This window comes from Girardinichthys multiradiatus, chromosome 7, assembly GCF_021462225.1.
Source record: "Girardinichthys multiradiatus isolate DD_20200921_A chromosome 7, DD_fGirMul_XY1, whole genome shotgun sequence".
Lineage (NCBI taxonomy): Eukaryota > Metazoa > Chordata > Actinopteri > Cyprinodontiformes > Goodeidae > Girardinichthys > Girardinichthys multiradiatus.
In genome coordinates this window covers 4,189,048-4,212,768 of record NC_061800.1, presented here as the reverse complement: position 1 = coordinate 4,212,768, position 23,721 = coordinate 4,189,048, and the positions used below count along the sequence as shown (strand labels likewise).

The 23,721-nt window shown below is 40.3% G+C and overlaps 1 protein-coding gene across 3 annotated transcripts; it reads right to left on the bottom strand.

Moving 5' to 3' along the window:
• Nucleotides 1-365: 365 nt before the first annotated feature.
• sgo2 (shugoshin 2) lies at nucleotides 366-21,863 on the bottom strand. Of its 3 annotated transcripts, XM_047370630.1 has the most exons (13): nucleotides 21,735-21,863; nucleotides 18,805-18,918; nucleotides 18,541-18,716; nucleotides 18,346-18,420; nucleotides 14,817-14,887; nucleotides 14,603-14,703; nucleotides 12,618-14,471; nucleotides 12,399-12,513; nucleotides 3,596-3,686; nucleotides 2,767-2,844; nucleotides 2,504-2,591; nucleotides 884-990; nucleotides 367-804 (listed from the first exon to the last, which is right to left on the bottom strand). In XM_047370630.1, exons 2-13 carry the CDS (start codon nucleotides 18,890-18,892, stop codon nucleotides 736-738), a joined length of 2,913 nt encoding a protein of 970 aa, XP_047226586.1. In that variant the 5' UTR covers nucleotides 18,893-18,918; nucleotides 21,735-21,863; the 3' UTR covers nucleotides 367-735. The 3 variants fall into 3 exon arrangements, with proteins under 3 accessions (XP_047226585.1, XP_047226586.1, XP_047226587.1); XM_047370629.1 differs by having other exon boundaries at nucleotides 366-990; XM_047370631.1 differs by lacking the exons at nucleotides 367-804; nucleotides 884-990; nucleotides 2,504-2,591; nucleotides 2,767-2,844; nucleotides 3,596-3,686 and adding an exon at nucleotides 6,769-7,331.
• Nucleotides 21,864-23,721: the final 1,858 nt, after the last annotated feature.

Genomic DNA, 23,721 nt, shown 5'->3' with positions numbered 1-23,721 from the left:
CAGAGAAGAAGGAGGATTTATTGTATTTGTTAATAAAACATTTGAAACTTTTGAAAGTTTGGGATTGTTGTTCAGTTATCATAGTACACCAGTCCAGGAGGAAAACTTTGAAATCCCTCCAGCGAGTTATGGGTCTTCCGTAAGGTCTCTTCCTGTGGGACGCAAATGGAAAACCACCAAAAGGAGGTGCCAAGGAGGCATCCTGATCAGATGCTCAAACCACTTCAACTGACTCTTTCAATGTGGAAAAGCAGAAGCTCTACTCTGAGCTCCCTCCGGATGACTGAGCCCCTCATCCTATCTCAGGCCACCCTTCCTTCGGAGGGTGGCCTGAGATAGGATGCTACACATGGGGTGTATGGGGGTGGCAGCATCATGCTGTGAAGGTGGTTGTCCGCAGGAGGGACTGGTGCACTTCACATAGTAGATGGCAATCATGAGAAAAGAACATTAAGGGGAAGTATTCAAGAAACATGTCAAAACATCAGCCAGGAAGTTAAAGCTTGGACGCAAATGGATCTTCCAAAATGATTTTGACTCCAAGCATTCAGCAGCATAAGTTACAAAGTGGCTTAAGGACAACAAAAGTCAATGTTTTGGAATGGCCATCACAGAACCCATCTCAGTAACATAGAAATATTGTGAGCAGAGCTGAATATGTGTGGAATGAGAAAACTATTGTGAGAAGTGTACACCAAACATATTTCATCAAAGTCACACAGCTGGATGGCAGCTTCAGTCCTGCAAAGACTCTTGTGAACCCTCATAGTTCTCTGCTGCTTTCTGGTGAGAATAACTGCTTTCCTGCAAGAGGAGTAGAGAGCAGAAGGGAACCATTTACACCAGCACAAGACAGCAGAGGACTTAGCAGTAAGTTACTCACACTGCCAAAAGACTCAGACAAGGATGGAGATGAGGACCGTGCAGACACTGGTCTCTGTGGTGCACTCGCTTTAGTCTGCTTAGACAACCATCTCTTCAGCTTCTGGTCTGGAGGAGTTAAAAAAAACACTTTGAAACTAATATTTTAGATCAGTGTGGACGTGAGATTAGTTAGAGAAGACAGAATCAGCAAGATTTAAAGAGTCCTCATGAACCAATGTGCGGTTTTTGTTTCTTTAATTTCTGAGGGAAGTTGTTTCTTCAGTCAGACTGAAACCTAAAATACAAAATTTATATCCACTGTGTACTTCAAGTATTTTCAAAAAATATACTGAGGAAAAGTATATTTAGAGTTATTTTTTAGATCTGTTAAATAAAACATCATCAAAACTTATTTTTCTTTGCTTGAATCTTTAGAATACTCCTTAGAAGTACACCTGTCCTATCAATAACAAATGCACTCAGTAATCAGAAACATCCTTTTGCTTCTCAGTTATTTTTCATGTGTAGCTTAGGAGATCAAACGCTTTCATAAAGCTCTGATGGCTTTCACAGGACTCAACTGGAAGCAGGTCAGGTTGGCCAGGACCCATGTGGGGCTCAGAGTGCAACTATAGTAATTAAGTATTGGAAAAATATACCACAAATAGACTTTAGCCACCATTTCAGATATACATCACCTGTGGTTGAAGCCTTTCTCATGTTGTCACGTTACAAACACTAACTTCAATGTATTTTTGGGGATTTTATGTGATAGAACAACATAAAGTACTGCATAAATGAAGTGGAAGGAATATGATACATCATTTTGAATTAGTACAAGTAAAAATTAAAAAAGTGTGACTTGTATGTATTCAGCCCCCATTACTCTGACACCCTTAAATAAAATCCAGTACCACCAATTTGCTTCAGAAGTCATCTAATTAATAAACAGAATCCACGTGTGTGGATTAATCTCAGTATAATTCCAGCTGTTCTCTGAAGGTATCAGAGGTTTGTTACAGAACATTAGAGAACAAACAGCATCATGAAGACCAAGGTTTAAAGTAGAGTTTATGGAAGGGGTCTCAAACTCTAGTACTTAATGGCAGGTGTAATGCAACAATTAGATGCATTCCTAGTCCAACAAACAGGAATCAAATGGCTGAATAACCTCCTTAGCATGTCATCGGGTTCGACTTATGACCTAATTATTCCTTTCAAGTTTGTTGAAGCGGATATAAATCTAAAAGGTGCAGGAAACCAGCACTGCACTAGAGTTTGTAACCCCTGGTTTAGGTAAAAAAACAATATCCCAAGCTTTGAACATTCCTCTGTTCAATCCATCTTCTGAAAATTAGAAAAAAATCTGAATATTGTGAAAAAAGCTAAATATTCTTGTCTCTCAATTTAGAAAGTGAAATGAAAAAAAATATTAGTTTAGATTACTCCGTTACCGCAAAAGTAACGCAGTTGCTAATGCTGTTATTTTGTAACACCGTTACTCCCAACACTGGGGCCAACAGGCTAATACAGTATCTCCACAATAAATCCCTTTAACTTCAGCCAACCAACAAACCAACTTAATAAATAAGTCAATAAATAAAATAAAATGGTTAATTGTGATAACATTAAGACTTACTGAGCTTCTTGGAGTGTTGTACAGCCTTGTAGGATCTGAGCATGGCAAATGGATGGTAGGACAGAGTAAAGGGTAATACAATTGACCCCTTTGGTTTAAAAGAAAAAAGACAGGGGAAATGCTTTTTACCAAAGATATATAAAAAAGAAAAACCTTCTCTAATTTACAAATAACCAGTACTAACTTCTTGCAGTTTTCATATTGTACAAATATTCATGTTACTTCAGTTTAAAAGTAAATATCATCCAGAAAACATTTTGTACCTTGGACTGATGGCTGGGGTATGAAGCAGCTGGCTTACATCTGTAGAGAGTGAAGATTTCCTCCACTGGTAGGTTGCTCTGAAACACAGTGCTTTGGACATGAACTACGACCTGCTGCCGCAGGTGGCTCATCTCAGACACATATTTTCACACTCATTTCTACTGTTTGTTCCCTAACTGCCCATCAGCTTCATATTTGCACAGGTTCATTCATGTTGTACGGCTGATAAAAAGCATTTTATTATATACTGACCATAGCAGGTACAATCCATGCCAACAGCTACTGCAGCTAAACTTACAACATTAAAACTGTCCTATCCGTTCACCTATTCAATGCTATTCCAACAAAACAGTCCTTCTGTGAAAAGTCCCAAAGATCCAATTCAGTAAAATGTTTGGTTCCTGTTTGATTCTGGATGCTTCATTTTTAGTTGAAGGGTGATTTCACTCTTGTTCAAGATGCCACCTCTAATATTTACATAAAGAGCAAAAACACAAAAAACTGTTTCCATACACCATCCTCCACTCAAAGGTCAATGACCTCTAATTTTCCGGTGCAAACTAGTTATCAAGCCTACTCCGCAGTTGGTCAGGATTGGTTCCTTCAGAGTTTGAAGTAAAACCAGAGGGCCAATCATGTTGTTTTAAGTCTGAAGAAGATTATTTAAATATGCAAGCGTGATTTTGTTAATGTTGTGTAGTATAGGTTACAAAACAAAACATCTTCTAGACTTGTCACATAGGAGATAATTAGATATTTGTTCAAAGGAAGTTGTAAGGTGTAGATGCTTTAGCTGAATAAAAGTTGCAAACACATAAACATCCTTACCATAATAATTCCAGCGAAAGATGACAGGATCATTGCCTCTCGCTCTAAGCGATTCAGATATTGCGTACTTCCTAAGCTGCAGGTGGCTCCACTACGGTGGTGAGGAAAGAGGAGGTTTTTGTTTAAAAAGTTAAATGAAATAAACTCAGCAGCAGTTCTTCTTTCATGTCCCCATGAATAGCCAAACACAGACCCACTCCCCCATTTTCAAAAACTGTAACCTTTTATTATGTAACTTATCACAACTAAAAATATGTTGATCAGTTCAAAACTATCCTAGTGCTTTAAAAAAAGGATTTTATACATGACTCAACTATACCTGTAGGATTTTTGAATTTCAAGCTAGAGATGCTCAAATTTGGGCTGGTTTTAAAAGAAAAACAATAACACTGAAATAGCCCTTTAATTTCAAACTGACTTGGAAGCTGCAGGACAACCTTGGTTCACAACCGCATTTTCTTTCAGTGCTTACATGGTGCAAAAAAACATAGGGTGCTCACCCCACTCAATAGACATGCCATTAACCAAAATAAAACTTGTTTTCTTGGTGCAACTGACAAAATTTGGTTCTGATCTGCCGGGTACAAATAGTTTTGGGCTTAGTTGTACAGGGTGCATATTGCAAGGAGTTGGGATCAGAAGGCGTAGTGGTTGAGTGATCAGGTTATCAGGCAGCTGCTGGAGCATGTGACAGTCAGTGAAAACAGGAAGTGAAGGTCACCAGACAAAGCATGCCATGCTGATGTTCTATTATGAAACCAACAGGTACTTGAAGGCACCAAGTCATGTCATGAAGGCTGAACTTGCTCAAGAGAGACTCCATAAAGGGAGTGTTGTCATATTGTCTGTCAAGCATCGAAGAACAGAATGCCATCTGTATACCGGTTTTGGATTCTTTACTACTTTGACGTCATCATATACTGTCTCAATGACTGTCATCAGCCAAATTATGATTTCACAATCTCCTGCATAGGATGCCATAAACACAAGAGCAAAGATGGCCGCATTTAGAGTTTTGTCATGACTGGGAGGTATGGAATGCTGATGAGTGGTTTACCTTGGTCCTCCATCAATTGGTACCCTGCTAGCATATCTCCTGACATTACTACCTCAGACAATAATTCAGTGAATGCTGATGGCTAAGTTCCTGTCAGTTACACCTTCATTATGCCCCTCCAAGTTTTTTGGCAGTGGGTATATTGATGAAAAGCGAATTTATATTTGCAACTTCTAAACTAACCACATTTATGGGTATGTGCCCGCAGAAGCTGGCAGTGAAAAGTACATTTGTGAAGCATATTATTAGACATTTTTTTCTGATACGCACATAATGTCTGTGTCAAGCACATCCCGACCTTCATCTGTGTTCAGCCACCACAAGGCAACGCCAATGGCAAGATCATAGTGAGCCTGAAGATACATGTAAAGGCTTGTATGATTTATCATGGAAAATATCTCTCAGTGGAGCAGCACCAGTTCGCATGCAGAATCATTACCAGGTCATCAAGCATTGTTGAGCTTCTCCTCCCAGTTGGATCAAAAGATTTTTCTCGGATCTTCTGACCAACGTAATGACCTCTGTTTGGATGGTAGAAAATAATTTATTTGCTGCCATTTTTGAAATATTCCTAACACAAGATGGCGTTTGAGATCAACTTACATGAGTAGTTCAACATCTCTCTTCAGCCGCTTCGCCTCCATTTTCAAAATGAAATTTTTATGTAACAAACCTACAAACACGGTGAAATGAAATTCATATTTTTAAAATATTTAAAAGTAGGCATTAAAATTAGGGCACAGACAGCTCTATGCACAGACTCCAAATCATCTGGGACATACTATGATTGCAAATGTATACCTGCGACAGAACTGATGTCATCATAGGGCGATTAAACTAGAATGGTGGAGAATTTTTAAGCAAGAATGTCCTGGGTTCAAATCCCACATGGGGCCTTTCTTTATTGAGTTTGCATGTTCTCCCTTGGTCAGCTGTGGGTTTTGTCTTAGCACTCCAGTTCCTCCATCAGCCCAAAAACATGCATGTTAGGCGGACTATATAAATTGTGAGGGTGTGTGAATCTTTGCTTGTCTGGTTTATCATATGTGCTGGCCTGCATCTTGCTCTGTGCCTCTTAGGCCTGTGGACTACTACTCCTGTGCCTTGCTGGCGACATACTTCTGTGTTGGGTGTTTGGCGTATAGGATGATGCTTTATGTTTGTCTGCCTGGGAATGCTCCGGCTTTCCGGAGATGGGTCTACATGGCATTTGCTACTCTTAAGAGTCTGGATTGCATGCCCTCAACAGTTGTTGCCAGTTACAAAAGTACACTTCCAGGTGACAAACTCACACTCACACACTTACTCAATACAAACACACTTATTTCTACACGTATGCTCACCCACTATCACACACACACACAAACACACGATTACTCAAAATGGTCCAAGGTTATACAAACACAGGTTACTATAATCAGTGTGGCCTGCTTACTTTGATGCTGGGTTGCATATGTAATTAATAGTTAATTACATGATTTGGATAGTCTTGAGACATCCTTTTTGTAGAGCAAAACTGCCCTGGTACACGTAGGCAACCAATGCCTACATGTATGCCTAAATCGCTGTATAATGCACACACATTTTGGTCACACGGTTATGAAGCACAACACACCAGGTTGTGAGTCAATGCAAACACAACAGGTTTCATGCTGAATAGAGGATGGTCGAGTGGAATCGAGCCATATGGTGCTTGAACCGTGAATGGACAAAAGGCATTTGTAACGAATGTGTGGTATACATATAGGCATTGTCAATTTAGAAGACCCATTTACACCCAATTTTTAATTTCCTGGCTGATGTCCTGAGATGTTGCTTCAAGATTTCCTCATAATGTTCTCTCATGACGCCATCTACTAAGTGAAGTGCACCTGTCCCTGCTGCAGCTAATCACCTCCACATGATTCTGTCACTCCATACTTCACACTCAAAATGTTGTCCTCAGGCTTGCAATCCTCACCCATTTTTCCTCCAAACTTCTAGCTTTAAAGAAATAATTATTCGGGAATTTAGCAAAAAGAAATATTTGGCAGTTCTAACTGATCTTAAACAGGAAAACAGTGTGTGGCAGACAGACAGATAGAAAACTGTAACAAACAGAACAGAGGCTAAGGTCTCCTGATGAACACATTTAATAGGAAAAATGCAGCAACAAACTACAACAATTTTAAAATGCATGGATTTGTACTCACAACACAAGCTGATGGGGCAGAAAGTGGAGTTTAGGGATCTTCACTTGGCATGCTCACAGCAAATCCTAAACATGCTTGGCTACACTGAGTCTTTAACCTGTTCAGCTGAACATCACAGGGAGTATCAGGTTAGCATCCTCTACTGAATTATTTACTGCTGGCATCTCATCAGGGTCAATAGGAGAGTAACAGCGGTTACATCCCCTACTAACCACAACAATGCGTAATGTACAAAAATAAGAAAAAGAGTGAACAACTTTCGGACTTTACAACATGAAAGTAAAAATATTTAGTTAAGATTACAAGCAACTTTTTAAAATACTGCAGTAAACCAGAACATTGGATGTTTTACACAGAGGAAACTATTTGTTGTTGTTTGACCATAGCACAGTCCTCAGCCTTCTACTTCTTCTTCTTCCTTCTGTCTTTAAAGAGCGGAGAACTCAGGAAGGTGGTGTCGGTGAATTTGTCTCCACGCCTTATCTTGCTGTCGGTGGAAAAACAACAGAAATGAGATGAGTTCAGCGCTGCTTTCTGTTTTTAAAATAAGACAAAAAGAGGAGAGAGACTGGATGATCTATCTCATCATGCACTGGTACTAGTAACTGATAGGTCAGTGGTGGAAAACAAAGAACTACTTGGAAGGCTCAACTCTTGACACCTACCACTTATGCCCCTTTACAACCATAGATTTGGCCCAACTCACCTCCACTTAGCTCGCTTTGTAAGTGTTTCCATTACCGGTACTGTTTTATCCATACTGGTACCTAGTTTCTTGGTCCCTGCTCCTGAGCAGGTATGACACGGGCTGAGAAGGGAGTACATGTGACGTCAACAGACTGCTGTTCACTGATTGGCCGTGGGACCAGGAGAAATGAGACGGTTTTTGAGGAGGTAGTGAAGGGAAAAGTTAATAAACTCAAGAGCGACGATAGTATATAATAATAATAATAATATTAAGGACCACAGTGGCTGGGGCAGGTCAAACTGAAATACAATTTTTCTATTTACAAATCATAGACCATGCCTGAAGGCTGAAAGAAAAGAAAATAGACACATCAGCTTTCAGGGCGCTGTATTTAATAACATCCGAAACCAGCTGATGACACATGAAATCAGCTGTTCAGTGGCACAAACATTTCCCCCAAAGCACACAAAACAAAACCACCATGAAACAGCGTGTTTGGTTCGGACATTTGCTGACGGTACTTAGGCGAACCAGCCTCTGCAGGAAGAGGGAGCAGGCAGAGAGCAGCTGCCTGTAATCAGACTGCCTGCATCAGACCAAACGGGAGGACGAGTCCGCTAAATCTGCAAAGCACGAATGTCCAACCTAAAACTAACTTCCTCGCAGTCAAACGTCTGCAGTTTTTAACTTTAAAGTCCTTGTCCTCATTATCGCCATGGCTCTTCTTCATGCAAACGTTGGAGCTTCACAAGTCCAGAAAGCAACCTCTTTCCTCACTGCTTCAGCTGCCTCAACATCAGAACCCCTGAGCCTTATTTTATTTTTAGTTCTGGCTTGGCTGTGGTCCAGATACAGGGGTTGGACAATGAAACTGAAACACCTGTCATTTTAGTGTGGGAGGTTTCATGGCTAAATTGGACCAGCCTGGTAGCCAGTCTTCATTGATTGCACATTGCACCAGTAAGAGCAGAGTGTGAAGGTTCAATTAGCAGGGTACAAACACAGTTTTGCTCAAAATATTGAAATGCAGACAACATTATGGGTGACATACCAGAGTTCAAAAGAGGACAAATTGTTGGTGGACGTCTTGCTGGCGCATCTGTGACCAAGACAGCAAGTCTTTGTGATGTATCAAGAGCCACGGTATCCAGGGTAATGTCAGCATACCACCAAGAAGGATGAACCACATCCAACAGGATTAACTGTGGACGCAAGAGGAAGCTGTCTGAAAGGGATGTTCTGGTGCTAACCCGGATTGTATCCAAAAAACATAAAACCACGGCTGCCCAAATCACGGCAGAATTAAATGTGCACCTCAACTCTCCTGTTTCCACCAGAACTGTCCGTCGGGAGCTCCACAGGGTCAACAGGGTATACACGGCCGGGCTGCTATAGCCAAAGCTTTGGTCACTCATACCAATGCCAAACGTTGGTTTCAATGGTGCAAGGAGCGCAAATCTTGGGCTGTGGACAATGTGAAACATGTATTGTTCTCTGATGAGTCCACCTTTACTGTTTTCCCCACATCCGGGAGAGTTACGATGTGGAGAAGCCCCAAAGAAGCGTACCACCCAGACTGTTGCATGCCCGGAGTGAAGCATGGGGGTGGATCAGTGATGGTTTGGGCTGCCATATCATGGCATTCCCTTGGCCCAATACTTGTACTAGATGGGCGCGTCACTGCCAAGGACTACCAAACCATTCTTGAGGACCATGTGCATCCAATGGTTCAAACATTGTATCCTGAAGGCAGTGCCGTGTATCAGGATGACAATGCACCAATACACACAGCAAGACTGGTGAAAGATTCGTTTGATGAACATGAAAGTGAAGTTGAACATCTCCCATAGCCTGCATAGTCACCAGATCTAAATATTATTGAGCCACTTTGGGGTGTTTTGGAGGAGCGAGTCAGGAAACATTTTCCTCCACCAGTATCACGTAGTGACCTGGCCACTATCCTGCAAGAAGAATGGCTTAAAATCCCTCTGACCACTGTGCAGGACTTGTATATGTCATTCCCAAGACGAATTGACGCTGTATTGGCCGCAAAAGGAGGCCCTACACCATACTAATAAATTATTGTGGTCTAAAACCAGGTGTTTCAGTTTCATTGTCCAACCCCTGTAATTATCCTAGTGGATCATATTATATATAAAAAAAAAAAACACACATAAGATATTCTCATAATGCAATAATACAAACATTATTTGTATTTTGTTTATTATTTTATTCATTCATTCATCTACTACACCGCTTATTCCATAGTGGGTTACGGGGAGCTGGTGCCTATCTCCAGCAGTCTATGGGCGAGAGGCGGAGTACACCCTGGACAAGTCACCAGTCCATCGCAGGGCAACACAGAGACACACAGGACAAACAACCATTCACACACTCATTCACACCTATAGGCAATGTAGAGCCGGAGTACCCAGCTTCCTCCCACAGTCCTACAGTTTTTATTTTCTATTAATTTATCTTTTTTGCTTCACACAGATTAATGTGACAACGTTACACATTAACGTTAATAATGGAAAAGCTCACTATTATGACAGCTGGAGGCACGGCTTCAAGTCATAGCTCCACCCGTCAGTGAGTGTGGAAACATAACAGATACCGTACCGAGTAGAGAGAGACAAAGAGAGCAGCTTGCAAAGTGCAGTTTAGGAGAGAGAGCCACACCGCCTAAATAGAGGAGGTGAAAAAGGGTCATACTGACTCCACTGGTGTGCCTAACTTTTTCGTTAGATCCACTGTGACAATATTTAGTATGTAAACAGATCCTCAACTACATGTCTCTTGTCCAATACATCCAACAAGCTGGTAACAAGTTAAACCAGACAGTGGTAACTGTCTAACTACATCTAACTAAATGTTAACTGACTGAGCTTTAGCTGCAGGCAGAAAGAGTGGAGGAAGCGGGTAGAGGACTTCACTCACTTCGCCTTCTTCTTTCCTGCGTCTTGTACAGACAGTAAAACATCCTGATATCTACACTGAAAATGTTTTATGCCTTTTGTTTAATCATCCCTCTAATCTCCTTTTGCTAAGGACATGTGGAAGTGTTGAAATTAAAAAAACAAAATGTATAGCAGCCTGTACAGCAACAGAAAAACAGTTGTCTAGGAATGGATGCCTACAGCTATAACAACCCTGTTCTGATACAACCATAGGAGCTCTGAAACAGAATTAACTCAAACCTTTGTTACTAGACAACAAAATGAGGAAACTGTGGGATCAGAAAGTGGTTCGTCATCTGGAGGACTGCTATGAGGAACGTATCACACGTCTTTTTGAGGTCCTAAGGAAGAAATGTGGTGTTCAACAGAAACCTTTCTCCCCCCCTTGTAGATAAGAGAGCTTTGTAAAACTACTTTAGTACCTAAAATGACTTCATACTTCACCTGTACTATGAAAACAGCACATTTAATTTCAAATGTGGATCCTCGCTATTTGGAATGCTCCAAAACCAAGGTTCCACAAGTCAAGGCAGACACGGGAGTCGGACTTCCAAATGACAATCGATGCATAGCTGTGGTCTGAATTATGTCAAAGACGTCAGAGTTCAGCTTTCAATTCCAGATCCAGACTGGTGCATCAGACTTTTACATCACGCCACAGAAATGACATAAATATAACATGAGACATCCACTCAGAGAGAGGAGGGATCATGTATGGACTGCACTAAGTGACAAACCTTAGACAAACCTAAACACATTCTGGCATGAATACTGGGACAATGCTTATTACATCCTTAAATATTAGGGAACTTAATAAATGTTGGTACACAGTTAAAAAAAGACCACACAAACAGAACTTAGAAGATTTATTAAGTACAACCTCCCTGTGTCTAATATAACATCAGTATAAATGCAGCTGTTCTGTTTCTGGGCTCAGAGGTTTGTTAGAGAACATCAAAGAACAAACAGGATCATAAGGACCAAGGAATAGAGCAGACAGCTCAGGGAGAATGTTGTTGAGAAGTTTAAAGCAGGGTTAGGTTCTAAAACAATATCTCAGCTTTGAACATCCACAGAGCTCTGTTCAATACGTCATCTAAACATGGAGAGAGGATGGACCAACTGGAAAGCTACCAAGACCGACAGGCCAGGTAACTCTGGAGGAGCTACACAGACCCACAGCTCAGGCACTCAAAAAAATCTGGCCTTTATGGAAGAGTTGCAAGGACAAAACCATTTTTGAAAGAAAAACATAAGAAGTCCTGTCTGCCTAAATCCATTTGAGGGTCACTAGAAACATGGTGCTCTGGCCAGAAGAAATTAAAATTAAACTATTAACTATGCGTTGCACCCCTAAATACACCTATACATATACATGGTCCTATGTCAGAATGGTCCAGTCAAAGTCCAGACATAAATCCAATTTTAATTTGCAGCCAGACTTGAAAATGTATTTTCACAGACTCTCCATCCAATGTGACAAAGCATGGAGTATGTTGCAAAGAGGAAAGAACAAAGATGTCCCTAGATGTGCAGACCTGGTAGAGAGATACCCCAAAAGAGTTGCAGTTGTAACTGCAGAAGAAGTATTGACTGAGGACAGAAGACGCACCCACAGAAAGCAGGGCTGGATTAAAACAGTTGCTTTGACAGATATGTTGTCTGTTTAAATTATCATTGCAGCTACACTCTAATGTTGAGAAAGCTGATGGATAATGTGGCCTGATGGGACTTTACAGAGTATCAAGGTTTTACCAGCACCGTGGTCTCCTGAAGCAAAAGTTGATAGGAGGACCTTTCAGTTACCACCATCACTATAACATTGGTAGGGTCACATGGCCTGCATTGCCACTAAGTGGCTTGAATTAGTGCCCTGCAGTGTGACATGTAAACACCTTACTCTCACCTGTTCAGTGGTGGCTCCTTATAGCTGACCACACAGTTTCTTCTCCTGTTTCTTCTTTCGTTTTCACTGTCTGGGCTTGTGAAGGTGTTCGTAACCATTGTTAGGACTCTTCCTGCTGCAATAAAACATTAGCTGTCAGCAAAGCCAAAAACACACTACATTTTTGACTAGAATGTTCTGTGAGACTACTCAGAGTTCATGAGTAGAGGGGACACCCACCTGGTGAGGCTTTAGTTGACTCCTCAGTCACTGCGTACCTGGATGATGTGCTCCTGGTAGGAGAGCTGGGTAGAGAATTGGCCTCTGTGTCCACAGTGCTGAGGCCTCCAAACAGCCATGGAGGCAGTTCGTCCTTCAGTAGAACTCCAACATGCTGATGAACCGTCTCATCACTAGCAATGGACATCCCAGAGTTATTCAAAGAAATATTCTTAGTTTTGTCCCAAGTTGTCCGCCTGTGGTAGACAAATGTCTCCCTTGGATTCCTACTTTCAGTGGCTGTGTGCAGCTTTGTCTTCCTGTGTGGTTTGGGATCATCCTTGGCTTTGGACTCGTTTGGACTACGCAGAGCTTCAGAAATGTCATGACTGTCACGGCTGTGCACCATCTGAAAAGCATCTTCACCTTCTCTTCTGACCTCAGGACCATAAGTGCTACAGGAAGGAGGCTCCTCTCTGCAGGCAAAATGCAGACTAGCTTCATTTTTAGATGAAACTTCTCGGTTGTTTTTAGTTTTCTTCTTTTGCCTGGTATCTGAACCACCAGCACACTTCTCCAGTGACATCTTCTTTTTTCTGGATCCTCCTGCATCTTCTCTTTTGGATTTTTTATGTTTGTGGTGCTCTAATCCTGAAGGGTCGTGTTGATCCACTGGCAAGACTTCACGATTATGCTCTGAAGATTCCACCAGAGGACGCTTTAAAGAGTTGCGGGTTTCTGTGAGCGGATCTGAATGTGACGTTTTTTTGCCAGCCACATATTTCAGCTTCTCCTCAGCCTCACTGTGGGGCTCTGCAGGAAGTATCAGGTCATGGTCCAGAACTGGTGACTTACTGTCCCTGAAAACGGAGATGACAAATGTACTTCTGCATCTTGGTTTGTTCTCTGTTTTCCTCCAGACTTCAGGAGGCTGATTTTCTACCAACTCTAGCTCTGAAGATGCCACCTCCTCTGGATAGAGGATGGGGTCATGTGGTGGGTGTGGCTCTCTGTTTTCTGCCTTCTCTTCATTGTGGACCTTCTCCAGACGGGACTGTTGGCTCTCATCATCAAGAGGAAGCAGGGCTGAAGCTGATGGGACCTTGTGAATGATTGCAGACCGCCTCTTAACTTTAGTTTTGGACCTTCTGTAGGTGATTTTAGAACTTGCTGAACCTTCTTTTGGTTCACTATCACCAGCTTTCAAAGAAATATCCTTACGATCAGAAAAATAATCATCTGCTTCCTGTAATTCAGTGTCACAGGGGTCAGTAGTGCTCTTGGGTGCCTTCTGATGATGGTCAAGTTTGGGAATACGAGATGTTTTCACATTCTTGCTGAGTGTTTTTGGTAACTGAAGTTGAAGAACTCCTGGGTCTTTATCTTCCGGTGGCTGTTCAATCATGTGTGTAGGAGTTTCAGCAGGTCCCTTCTTTGGTCTCCCATTTAAACCATTCTGAACACCTGCACTGGAACCGCATGCCCCCTGCTGACCCTTTGTGCCTTTCGGCTTGCAGGAATGACCTTTTTTCTTGGGTTTGGTTTCTACGGTGATGATTTCAGCAGCGTTACTCACAGTAATCTCCATTGATGTATTGAGAAGCACAGAATTGTCCGTTTTTTTTAATTGAGGCTCAGTTTCCAAAGCGGAGACACTCGGAGCGTTAACATCAGTAGAAAAGGATGCGGTGGAGTTTTCATATGTTTGATTGTTCTGAGGACGGAGGATGGAGGTTATTTCAAAGCTGGACTGGGACAATGCTCTCGACAGCCGCTCTACTTCGCTCCTCAGGCTGCTGCTGGATGGACGACATGTTCCTGTCAGACTAGCTTGAACACACCGGCTCAAACGCCTTTCCTCGGTATCGGCGCTTTCTGAAAAAAAGACATTCATTTATAGTACTGCAGCACATATTCTACACTGGGTTCTAGGATGTCAAATGACCCACCACAATAAATATCTGAGGTTTTGCTGCGTCTAGTGAGGACACCAAAAACATCCTCACCAGTGTTTCTTTCAGGCAGATGTGGTTTTCCTTCAAGATCTTTGTTGAGATGGGAGGAATTCATTGAGATTTCAGGCTGCAGCACTAACCGGTCATTAAGCCTATGATGTGTGAGACAGAGATACAGTAAAATAACCATCAGATCTCATTAACATCTCCTGAAACTATTACATGCTGTAAGGTGCACAACAAAGTAAAAGCAGTAACTTCTGACCGTGTGGCTGCATCATTCTCCCTGTTTTCCATGTTTAAGGCATGGCGGCCCCCTGACAGTCTTAGAGAATCCTGGAGGAAAACAGACATTTTCAGCTTCAACTCTTAATTCCTGCCTATTGTTTAGATACCCGCTGGTCAGATGGTCCAACAATTAGCAGTTATAGTAATAACATGTTAGTCTTTAATGAGGTTTTATAGATTATCGATCCAACTTTGGGTTTCATTACAGGGGATCTAGCACAAGCATGGTGTGTATTTTAGGATAGTTTAACTCATGATGCAATATAATCCTTTTAAAACAGTCATTATAAATCTTTCACCTTGTATTTTTAAATAAATGCTAAATTCACACGTTTGTTAGTCAGGGTAATTAAAATTTAAAAAAAAATCAAGAAATCTTTGACAAAGAAGGAAGATATGTGGCAGTTAAGGGAAAAATGGAAGGATAAATGGTCCCATTTAGAAATATATGTATGTACCACCAGACAGTGAAAATTTTTTTTTTTTAATTCTGTTTGATATTTTAACGATGGAAATGGAGGGAATTTTGATTTGCAGAGGGAACTTTAATGTGGTATTAAATTATGATTTGGGTACAACAAGCAAAAGGAAGACTAAGAATCATATCACAAAATGTATGTTTGTTGAACTAAAGGAACTGGGAGTCATAGATATATTGCAGGAAATGCATAGACAAGATAGAGACTATACACATTTCTCACACTCAACATATTCCAGGATCGATTATTTATTGTTGACAAAAGCCGATATACACAGGGTAGAGGAATGTAAGATAGGTTCAACAGACGTGTCGGACCATAGTGCAGTTCATTTAACAATTAATCTAAATAATAGGAAATAAAAAGAGTACAATCTGGGGACTAAATGTGGGGCTACTGAATAATAAAAAAATGTAGTGCAAGAAATAAGGAGAGATATAATCAGATACATGGATGAAAATTAATATGGAGAAGTAGACCCAGCCATTCTTTGGGATGCGTTATTAGAGATAAATTAATAGCACACACTACATTTATAAAGGAAAACAAACTGGAAGAATATCATCAATTAAATGGACAATTAAAGGAATTAGCAAGACCACATCATAATATGATTGACAGACACATTTAAAAAGATTAAGGATATCAGAAGGAAGAGGAAAAAAAGCTAGATTTGTGAAGGAGACATACTACGAAGGGGGACCCAAAGCAAGCAGATTATTGGCCAGATGGATTAAGAGACAACAAACATTAAACACTATCCATAAAATTAGATTCCCACAAACAAAAAATTATTAAGTGAACCGGAGAATATAGAGAGGGCATTTGAGGAGTACTATAGGGCACTATACACACAGCCAGAGGCAGAGGATGAGGAGTAGAAAAGCTTTTCTCCAACACCTGGATCTGCCATCAATAGGGGGGGCGTCAGAACAGAGTGTTAAACTTGGTCATTACAGAGAAAGAGATGAGGGATGCAGTTAGGAGAGCAAAATGTAATAAAACTCCAGGTTGGGATTAGTTCTCATCTGAATTTCATAAGATATTCAAAGAAGAGCTAAGCCCAGTAATGTTGAAATCATTTAATTATACCATGAAGGAAGGGAAAATTCCACCATCCTGGAAAGAAACCATAATCTCTATAATACCAAAAGCAGGTAAGGATAAGGAACTATGCGGTAGTTACCACCCAATATCAATACTTAATGTCGACTATAAAATATTTACGTCAATAATCTCCAAAAGATTTGAGGCATTTATGCCTGGAATTATTGATGAGGACCAAACAGGCTTTATAAGAGGAAGGCAGGCACAAGATAACATAAGGAAAACTGTAGATATAGTGGAGGAGGCCAAAAAGAGAAAAGAATGTGTGCTACTTGTGAATATGGACCCAGAGAGGCATTTGACAGTGTGAGATGGATATATTTGTATAATGTCTTTAAAAAGTTTGGTTTTAATGAGAATTTTATCATGAGCCCACAGCAAGAGTCAAGGTGAATGGAAATCTGACCAAAAGAATGAAGTTGAAGAGATCAACAAGACAGGGCTGCTGTCTATCCCCAACACTTTCCAACATCTTCATTGAACCCCTGGCCCAAGCAATCAGGCAGAATCAGAACATAGAGGAAGTGGAAGTAGGTGGTTCAGAACACAAATTAGGTCTATTTGCAGATGATTTGAAAGCATACAGAGGAAAACCAGATGTGAGTTTTCCTAGGCTAATGGACCTACTGGAGGAATATGGACAATGTTCTGAGAACAGACACGTGATCAAGACACAGATACTGGCTCTAAACTACACTCCAACAATTAGGATCAGAGATAAATATAGACTTAAGTGGGACGCAGATGAAATTAAATATCTGGAAGTAAACATTACAGAAGGAAAAGACAAATTACAAACAAATTAACACAAGCATTAAAGAGACTTAGGAAGATGGGCAATGCAGACTCTAGACCTAAGCTTAAGAATTGAAATAACCAAAATGAATATATTGCAGAGATTGCTGTATCTCTACCAGTCCTTACTTATACCGCAAAATCAATTTATAGAATGGGATAGAAGGGTTTTCTCAATTTATTTAGGGAAGGAAGCGGCCCAGGATCAGATTTATAACACTACAATTACCTAAACATAAAGGTGACATGGTGGTCCCAAACTTAAAGGATTATTATTATGCAGTGCAGATGAGGGCCATAGTTGGTTGGTGTAACCTGAATTATGCAGCCAAATGGAAAGCTATTGAATCCTGGGATGGTTAGAATATGATACAAGATTCCAGGCAGGAAGGGAAGATATCGGTTTTAGGAGATGGTCTAGGGAGGGTATTACAGCAATGCACAATAATAGATAAGGGACAGATAAATGCAGAGCTTTATCTACCGACAAGGGATTATTATATAAAGAAAATTAAAATAGACAAAACTGTAGAACAAAGTGGAGTAATCAAGGTAATAATTGATGCGTATAAAGGAAAGATGGGTAGGGTGATTTTAGCACTGTACCAAGCTCTTTTCAAGAGTAGGTGGAATTCGACAAATATATAAAAGAAAAATGGGAATGAGAACTTGAAAATGAGATGACGGAGGAAGATTGGTGTATTTGCAGCGTGCAACATATTACAACCGGGTCAAGCAACCGGGTCAAAAACATAATCCAATTTTTATTTATTTATCCCAAAGACAAAAGGGAGGTTTGCACCAGAACTGAACAAGTGCTGGACAGTTCTGCTGTCCCCCCCCCTTTCTAGATACTCTGTAAAGTCCCATCAGGCCACATTATCCATCAGCTTTCTCAACATTGGAGTGTAGCTGCAATGATAATTTAAACAGCATTATACTGTGGGAAGGTTTTATTCAGTAAGAACAAGGAAGCTGTTCCTGTTGAACAGGCTGAATTAGTCATTTCTTACTGCTAAGCATTAAACTGCATTCACCAGATTCAGATACGAAATGAAGTTGTAATCTGCATGTCAGGTCAAACCAAGGTCAAAAAAGAACAAAATAATACGGAGGCCTTCTTACGTTGTCAGAGACGAGTTCTGCTGCCATGTTCAGGTGCTGCAGAGTGTTACTGTGGAGATTTTTCAGGATTAGCAGCTGTAGGAGCAGGACAAGAACAAGCAGTCAGTCAACCAGTTAATAATCAAACGAAATCCCACATTACTCACATTGTCTCATCAGCTCTGGCAAGAGAAGAAATGCCGCTGTCACACTCACCAGTTTTCTCTGCTTGTATTTTTTGGTAGCCAGCTCAAAGCAGAGAGCTTCTACCTGTTTCTGTAGGTACACCACCTCCATCTCAAGCTGCCTGCTCTTCTCCTTCTGGGCCTGCAGAGCAAGAGCCAGGGCCTTGTTGTTGTTCTTCAGGGAGACCTTGAAGAAGGAGGAGGTGTCTGGTGTAAAAGGAAGATGGTGTTAAAACTACTCAGTCTCCTCTGCTCTCTGTGAAAGCCACAGCAAAAACGATCAACAATAACCCACTGAGAATTTTGTTTTTGATCTTTGAAGCCATGGCTGATGTCTGCTTCGATGGCTTCGATGGCGTCATCATCTTCATGGGGAACATCATGAGACTGACGACAAAAGCCCAGATACCTGAGGAAAGACAGAGATGTCATGTTGAACAGATAGAAGACATGTTAGAATCACTGAATTCTAACTGTGCTTCTCTGCCTTCTGCCAGCAGTACTGAGCAGTCAGTGGGGCTGAAAGTACACTGAAGTATGGATGAACATTTACATTCAGGACTCATGAGTCTAGCAAGTTGTGGGGGGAGAAACTGTTAGGTTTCTATTCCCTGATTTCACATCCATGTAGAGTGTGTTTGGAGTGTGTATCATCTTTAGTTATGCTGTGGCCCTGATGACCTGGCTGCAAGAATGTTCCTTCAGATAAATAAGTTACTTCTAAAATGTTCAGTGGAGATGTTATTACATTCAGAGTGTCTTCCTTTCTTACAGTGTGATGGCCACCTCCACTGTACATCTACAGATGTCAGAGAGGATTTTGGTCGACAAGCACATTTTCCCAGTTTTCCCAATAAAAGTGATCTCTTCTATGCTCTCATTTTGAGCTCTAAGGAGGTGTGAGACCTGTGATGTCCAGAAAATGTCAAGCTCCTCTCCTATGTGAAATTATGTCTGCCTCTTAAATAAACTGTCATGTGACTTGTTTTATCTGGGTTCAGTGTTCCGGGTTAGAGGCAGGTAACTCCCCCAGACCAGGCAGGTTACCCCCCAAACACCAGATGAAGAGATTACAAGATAACATCCTGCTTCCTTCTACACCCGCAGAAACATTTATAATAACAGCATTGTTACCAAAACGTGCACAGTACTTATGAATGCCAGATGTATTTAGTGGTAAATGCAGCTCAATATAGAACATTTGTTTATCTGTTGACACCTGAGTCTAAACACCTGTGGGTCTGAGTGTGAGCGCGCTTGTGAATACAAGGTTTCTCCATACAAAATACGCAAAAGCGAGTGTGAGGAGCCACAGACCTGTCCCCCTGGACCTGGGACAGATACGGAGGAGATCCGAACCAAAGACATCTAAAGGCCCCCCCCCAGAGCACAGGAACCCCAGGAGAACCACCGCCACGACTACCGCAACCCCCCCAGAGAAGAGCAGGGGAGAGTCCCAGGGCAACCACGGTGCAGAAGTCCTAGGGAGCTAACCCGCCAGCCGCCCCAGTGAAGGCACAAGACATGCTCCACCGCCCCACCCACCCGACCGCCAACCGCAGCCAGGCGCCCGGCCAAGTGCAAGAGCCACAGAAGGATGTATTTTATTAAGGGGAAGGAAAATGATACATAGATACATCTTGTTTTTTGTTTTTACAAAGGCAGATCATTTGTTTTAAGGTTCCTTCTCAATGCTGCTGAATAAAAAAAAATTGCAACCAGTTCCTCTCAGAACTGACCTAATTAGTAGAGTATGCCTGTGTTTTAATGTAATCTTGGTATAATTGTAGCTGTTCTGTGAAGGCCTAAGAGAACATTAGTGGAAAAACATCATTAATCATCCAAAAATGAAAGAGTATAGCACAGCTGCAAACCTGCCAAGAGCACCAAAACTGATGGACTGCAAGGAGAGCATTAATCAGAGAAGCAGCCTAGAGGCTCATAGTGACTCTGGAGGAACTGCAGAGATCCACAGCTCAGGTGGAAGAATCTGTCAACAGGAACAATTAATTTTTAAGTCCACAACTCTGGGCTTTGTGGAAGAATCTCCAGAATACAGCCACAGTTTGCCAAAAGCCATGTATGGGACACAGCAGACATGTAGAACAAGTTGCTTTTTTTCAGAAGATCAGGACTAACCTTTTTACACAACACATGATATATGGCATTAAACTGTAAACACTGTGCATTACCCATAACACATTACCACTTCAGTAAAACATTGGAAATGCAGCATAATGCTGTGGGGAAATATGGCATCGTAACCATAGGAGAAAATGTAATGTGTGATTATTTTGGGGAATGTCATGATGACCTCATGGCTTGCGATAAATAAACAAGTACCTAACTAAACAGTCATAATGGTTCATTGCAAACATAGACCCCAGATAGTGAGTAGTCTATAAATAGTCTATCAAGCTGATGGGAAAATGACATTTTCATTGAAAAATCAGCATCTGCCGACATCTGCTGTTTAACAATGAAACTACTTCATTGTAGTTTCTCAGTGGCTTTACAAGAACCTCCTCTGCTGCATTAAATATCCATCATCCCCAAATATAATAAGAAACTTAAAATGCAAGGTAACTGTATAATTAGCAAGCTGTTCTTTGTAATATTGATAGGAATAAATTAATTATTTCCTTCTACTTCACTATTCACTAGATTGGGTTGTTCTATCGCAGCCAAAATAATGTAAATAAATAATCACAGCCCATTAATATATCAGTATTTTTGGGGTTGTAATGTGAATAAATTCAATGGGTATGAATACTTTTGTAAAGCAGTGTAAATCCTCAGCCAAAACATCGTGATTATCCACCTATCATCAAGCATTTCCCTGTTTACATGTGTCTGTTCTGGAGCACACATTACAAGAACAGTTTCCAATCATATTTATTTGGCAACTAATATGCAATTTTTTATGGAACACTTTAAAAAGAAACAGATTTGATTTAGTTCAGATCGAAATATTATCGCATCTGCTAGAATATATGCTACTCTATAACTCCACAAAATCATAAGTGTATAATGGCAGAAATCATTTTTTACTTGAAACCAGATCACCATTCAACCCTCGCGTTCATCCGCGTTAAAACAACTGACAAAAAATGTCAACGTTTTACCCATAACTTTTCTTCATTTGACTAAATTAACAGTCCACATTGGCTAATGTCTAACAGGAACAACTAAACTAGTTTCCGTCACAACTTAGTCCAGACTTACCGTCTTTAAAAGTCTTTCAGCGGGAGCATTTGTCTTCTAAAAAATGATAAGATTCGAAAATAACGACGGCATACGCCTTCTTCTTCTTCTTCTTTTTGGAAATTTTGGCGGGTGGCATCAAACGTTTAGTTGCATTATCGCCATCTGCTGTCCTGGAGTGTGGGCCAGAGTACCTAACAATTTATTTTCTTGCAAATAATCCAGTTTGTTTTAAAAATCTTAATGTTTCCACACCATACGTCCTTAATTCATGCTTTAATTTTTCTCTGCTCACCCTATACTTTTCACAGTGAATTACAACATGCTCTACTGTTTCCAAATCCATTTCACAATCACATCTGCCTGTTGGATGTTTACCCAAGATATGTAAAGTTTTATTTAATCGTGTATGTCCTAATCTTAATCTTGTAATGACTGCCAGTTCTTTTCGATATTCTCCAATCGCTTCCATTTTCCCTACTGTTTTTTCTATTTGAAATAGATGTCGACCTTTGGTTCCCTCTTCCCAAAGCCGCTGCCCTTCTGATTTTACTTTGTTCTTAATAACATATTTTATTTTGGATTTACGAAATGCAATTTCCATAATTCTATCTTGATTTAAAGATTGTTTGGCAAGAAGATCTGCAACATGATCAGCTTCAATCTCTTTATAAGCAGGAATCCACATGAACTTAACTATTAAATGAAATTGTGTAAGTCTAAATAAAGTTTCATTAATTTCATATACTAAATCTATGCGGCTTTCGGATGAGAAACCCACAAATGACATCAAGGAGGACAGTGAATCTGAGCAGATAGAACTTTTTCTATTCTGTTTTGTAACGCCACCAGAATTGCATCAGTTCAACTGTAAAGACAGCTAAATGATCTGATGTTCTTTGTTTCAATATTACGTTTCGTTCAGGAAAAAAATATGCAAATCCTGTTTTACCTGACTGAATCCTTAGAACCATCTGTATATTTTACAAGAAATTATTTGAATGTGTTCTCAATTCTGTGATTTACTACATCTATGCAATTCCTATTTCCTTTATATATCTGCATTTCTTTATGGATATCTAGATTAACACTATTGTTAGGAAACAACCAATAAGGTGTAACTGAATAGGGCACAGCTTTGCTATATCTCTTCTCTTGTAATCCCATTTCCCTACCCAAATCCCAAGAGAGGACTCTCTGATGTTGAGAAGTTCCTCTCTACTGAATGAGACCACAGTAATGTGGCTTGAAAAACATAAAAACACACAAAATACAAAAACAAAGAGAGAGCGAAACTCCGAGGCTACCATCGTCGGCGCCATCTTGGTGTGATGGTTTTAAAGGTAATCCAAGGAAGATACCATATCATACGATTTTTCAATATCAAAAAATAACGCTACCATCGCAACCCTATTAACTTGGGCTTTTCTAATATCTGAATTCAAACATACAATGGGGTCCATTGTACCTCTTCCTTTTCTAAACCCATATGCTGACATTATTCCTCTACTTTCTACATAATATGTAATCTTTCAGTTATCATTCTCTCCATAATACCTATACATGAGTTAGTGCAATGGGCCTATAACTACGGCAAACGCCTTGTCAAAGTCAGTTATTTAATCATATACCAGTTTTGTAGATTTTGTTTAAGACGTTATTGAATACTTTCCAAAAATTAACATAAATAAATAAATCCGCCAAGCTACTACCTCTTCTTCTGGTGCTTATTGGCGGTTGGCAAAAAAACAACAACAACAAAAAAAAAACTGAAGATGTGTATTACCACCACAAACTGGTATGGAGTGTGATTCATCGTGGTTGCATTTCTCAAGTGTATGTGTGTTTATAATATATGATTAAATTCTATTATTTAATTGTGTTGCTTTTAAATCAAATAAATGGTATATGCTTGATCCCTAAATTGTTTTGCAACTTTTCTTTAATCTTTTCCAGTTCTCTCCTTCGTTCTCATATTTCTGACATTCAAATATAACTTGTTCTATTG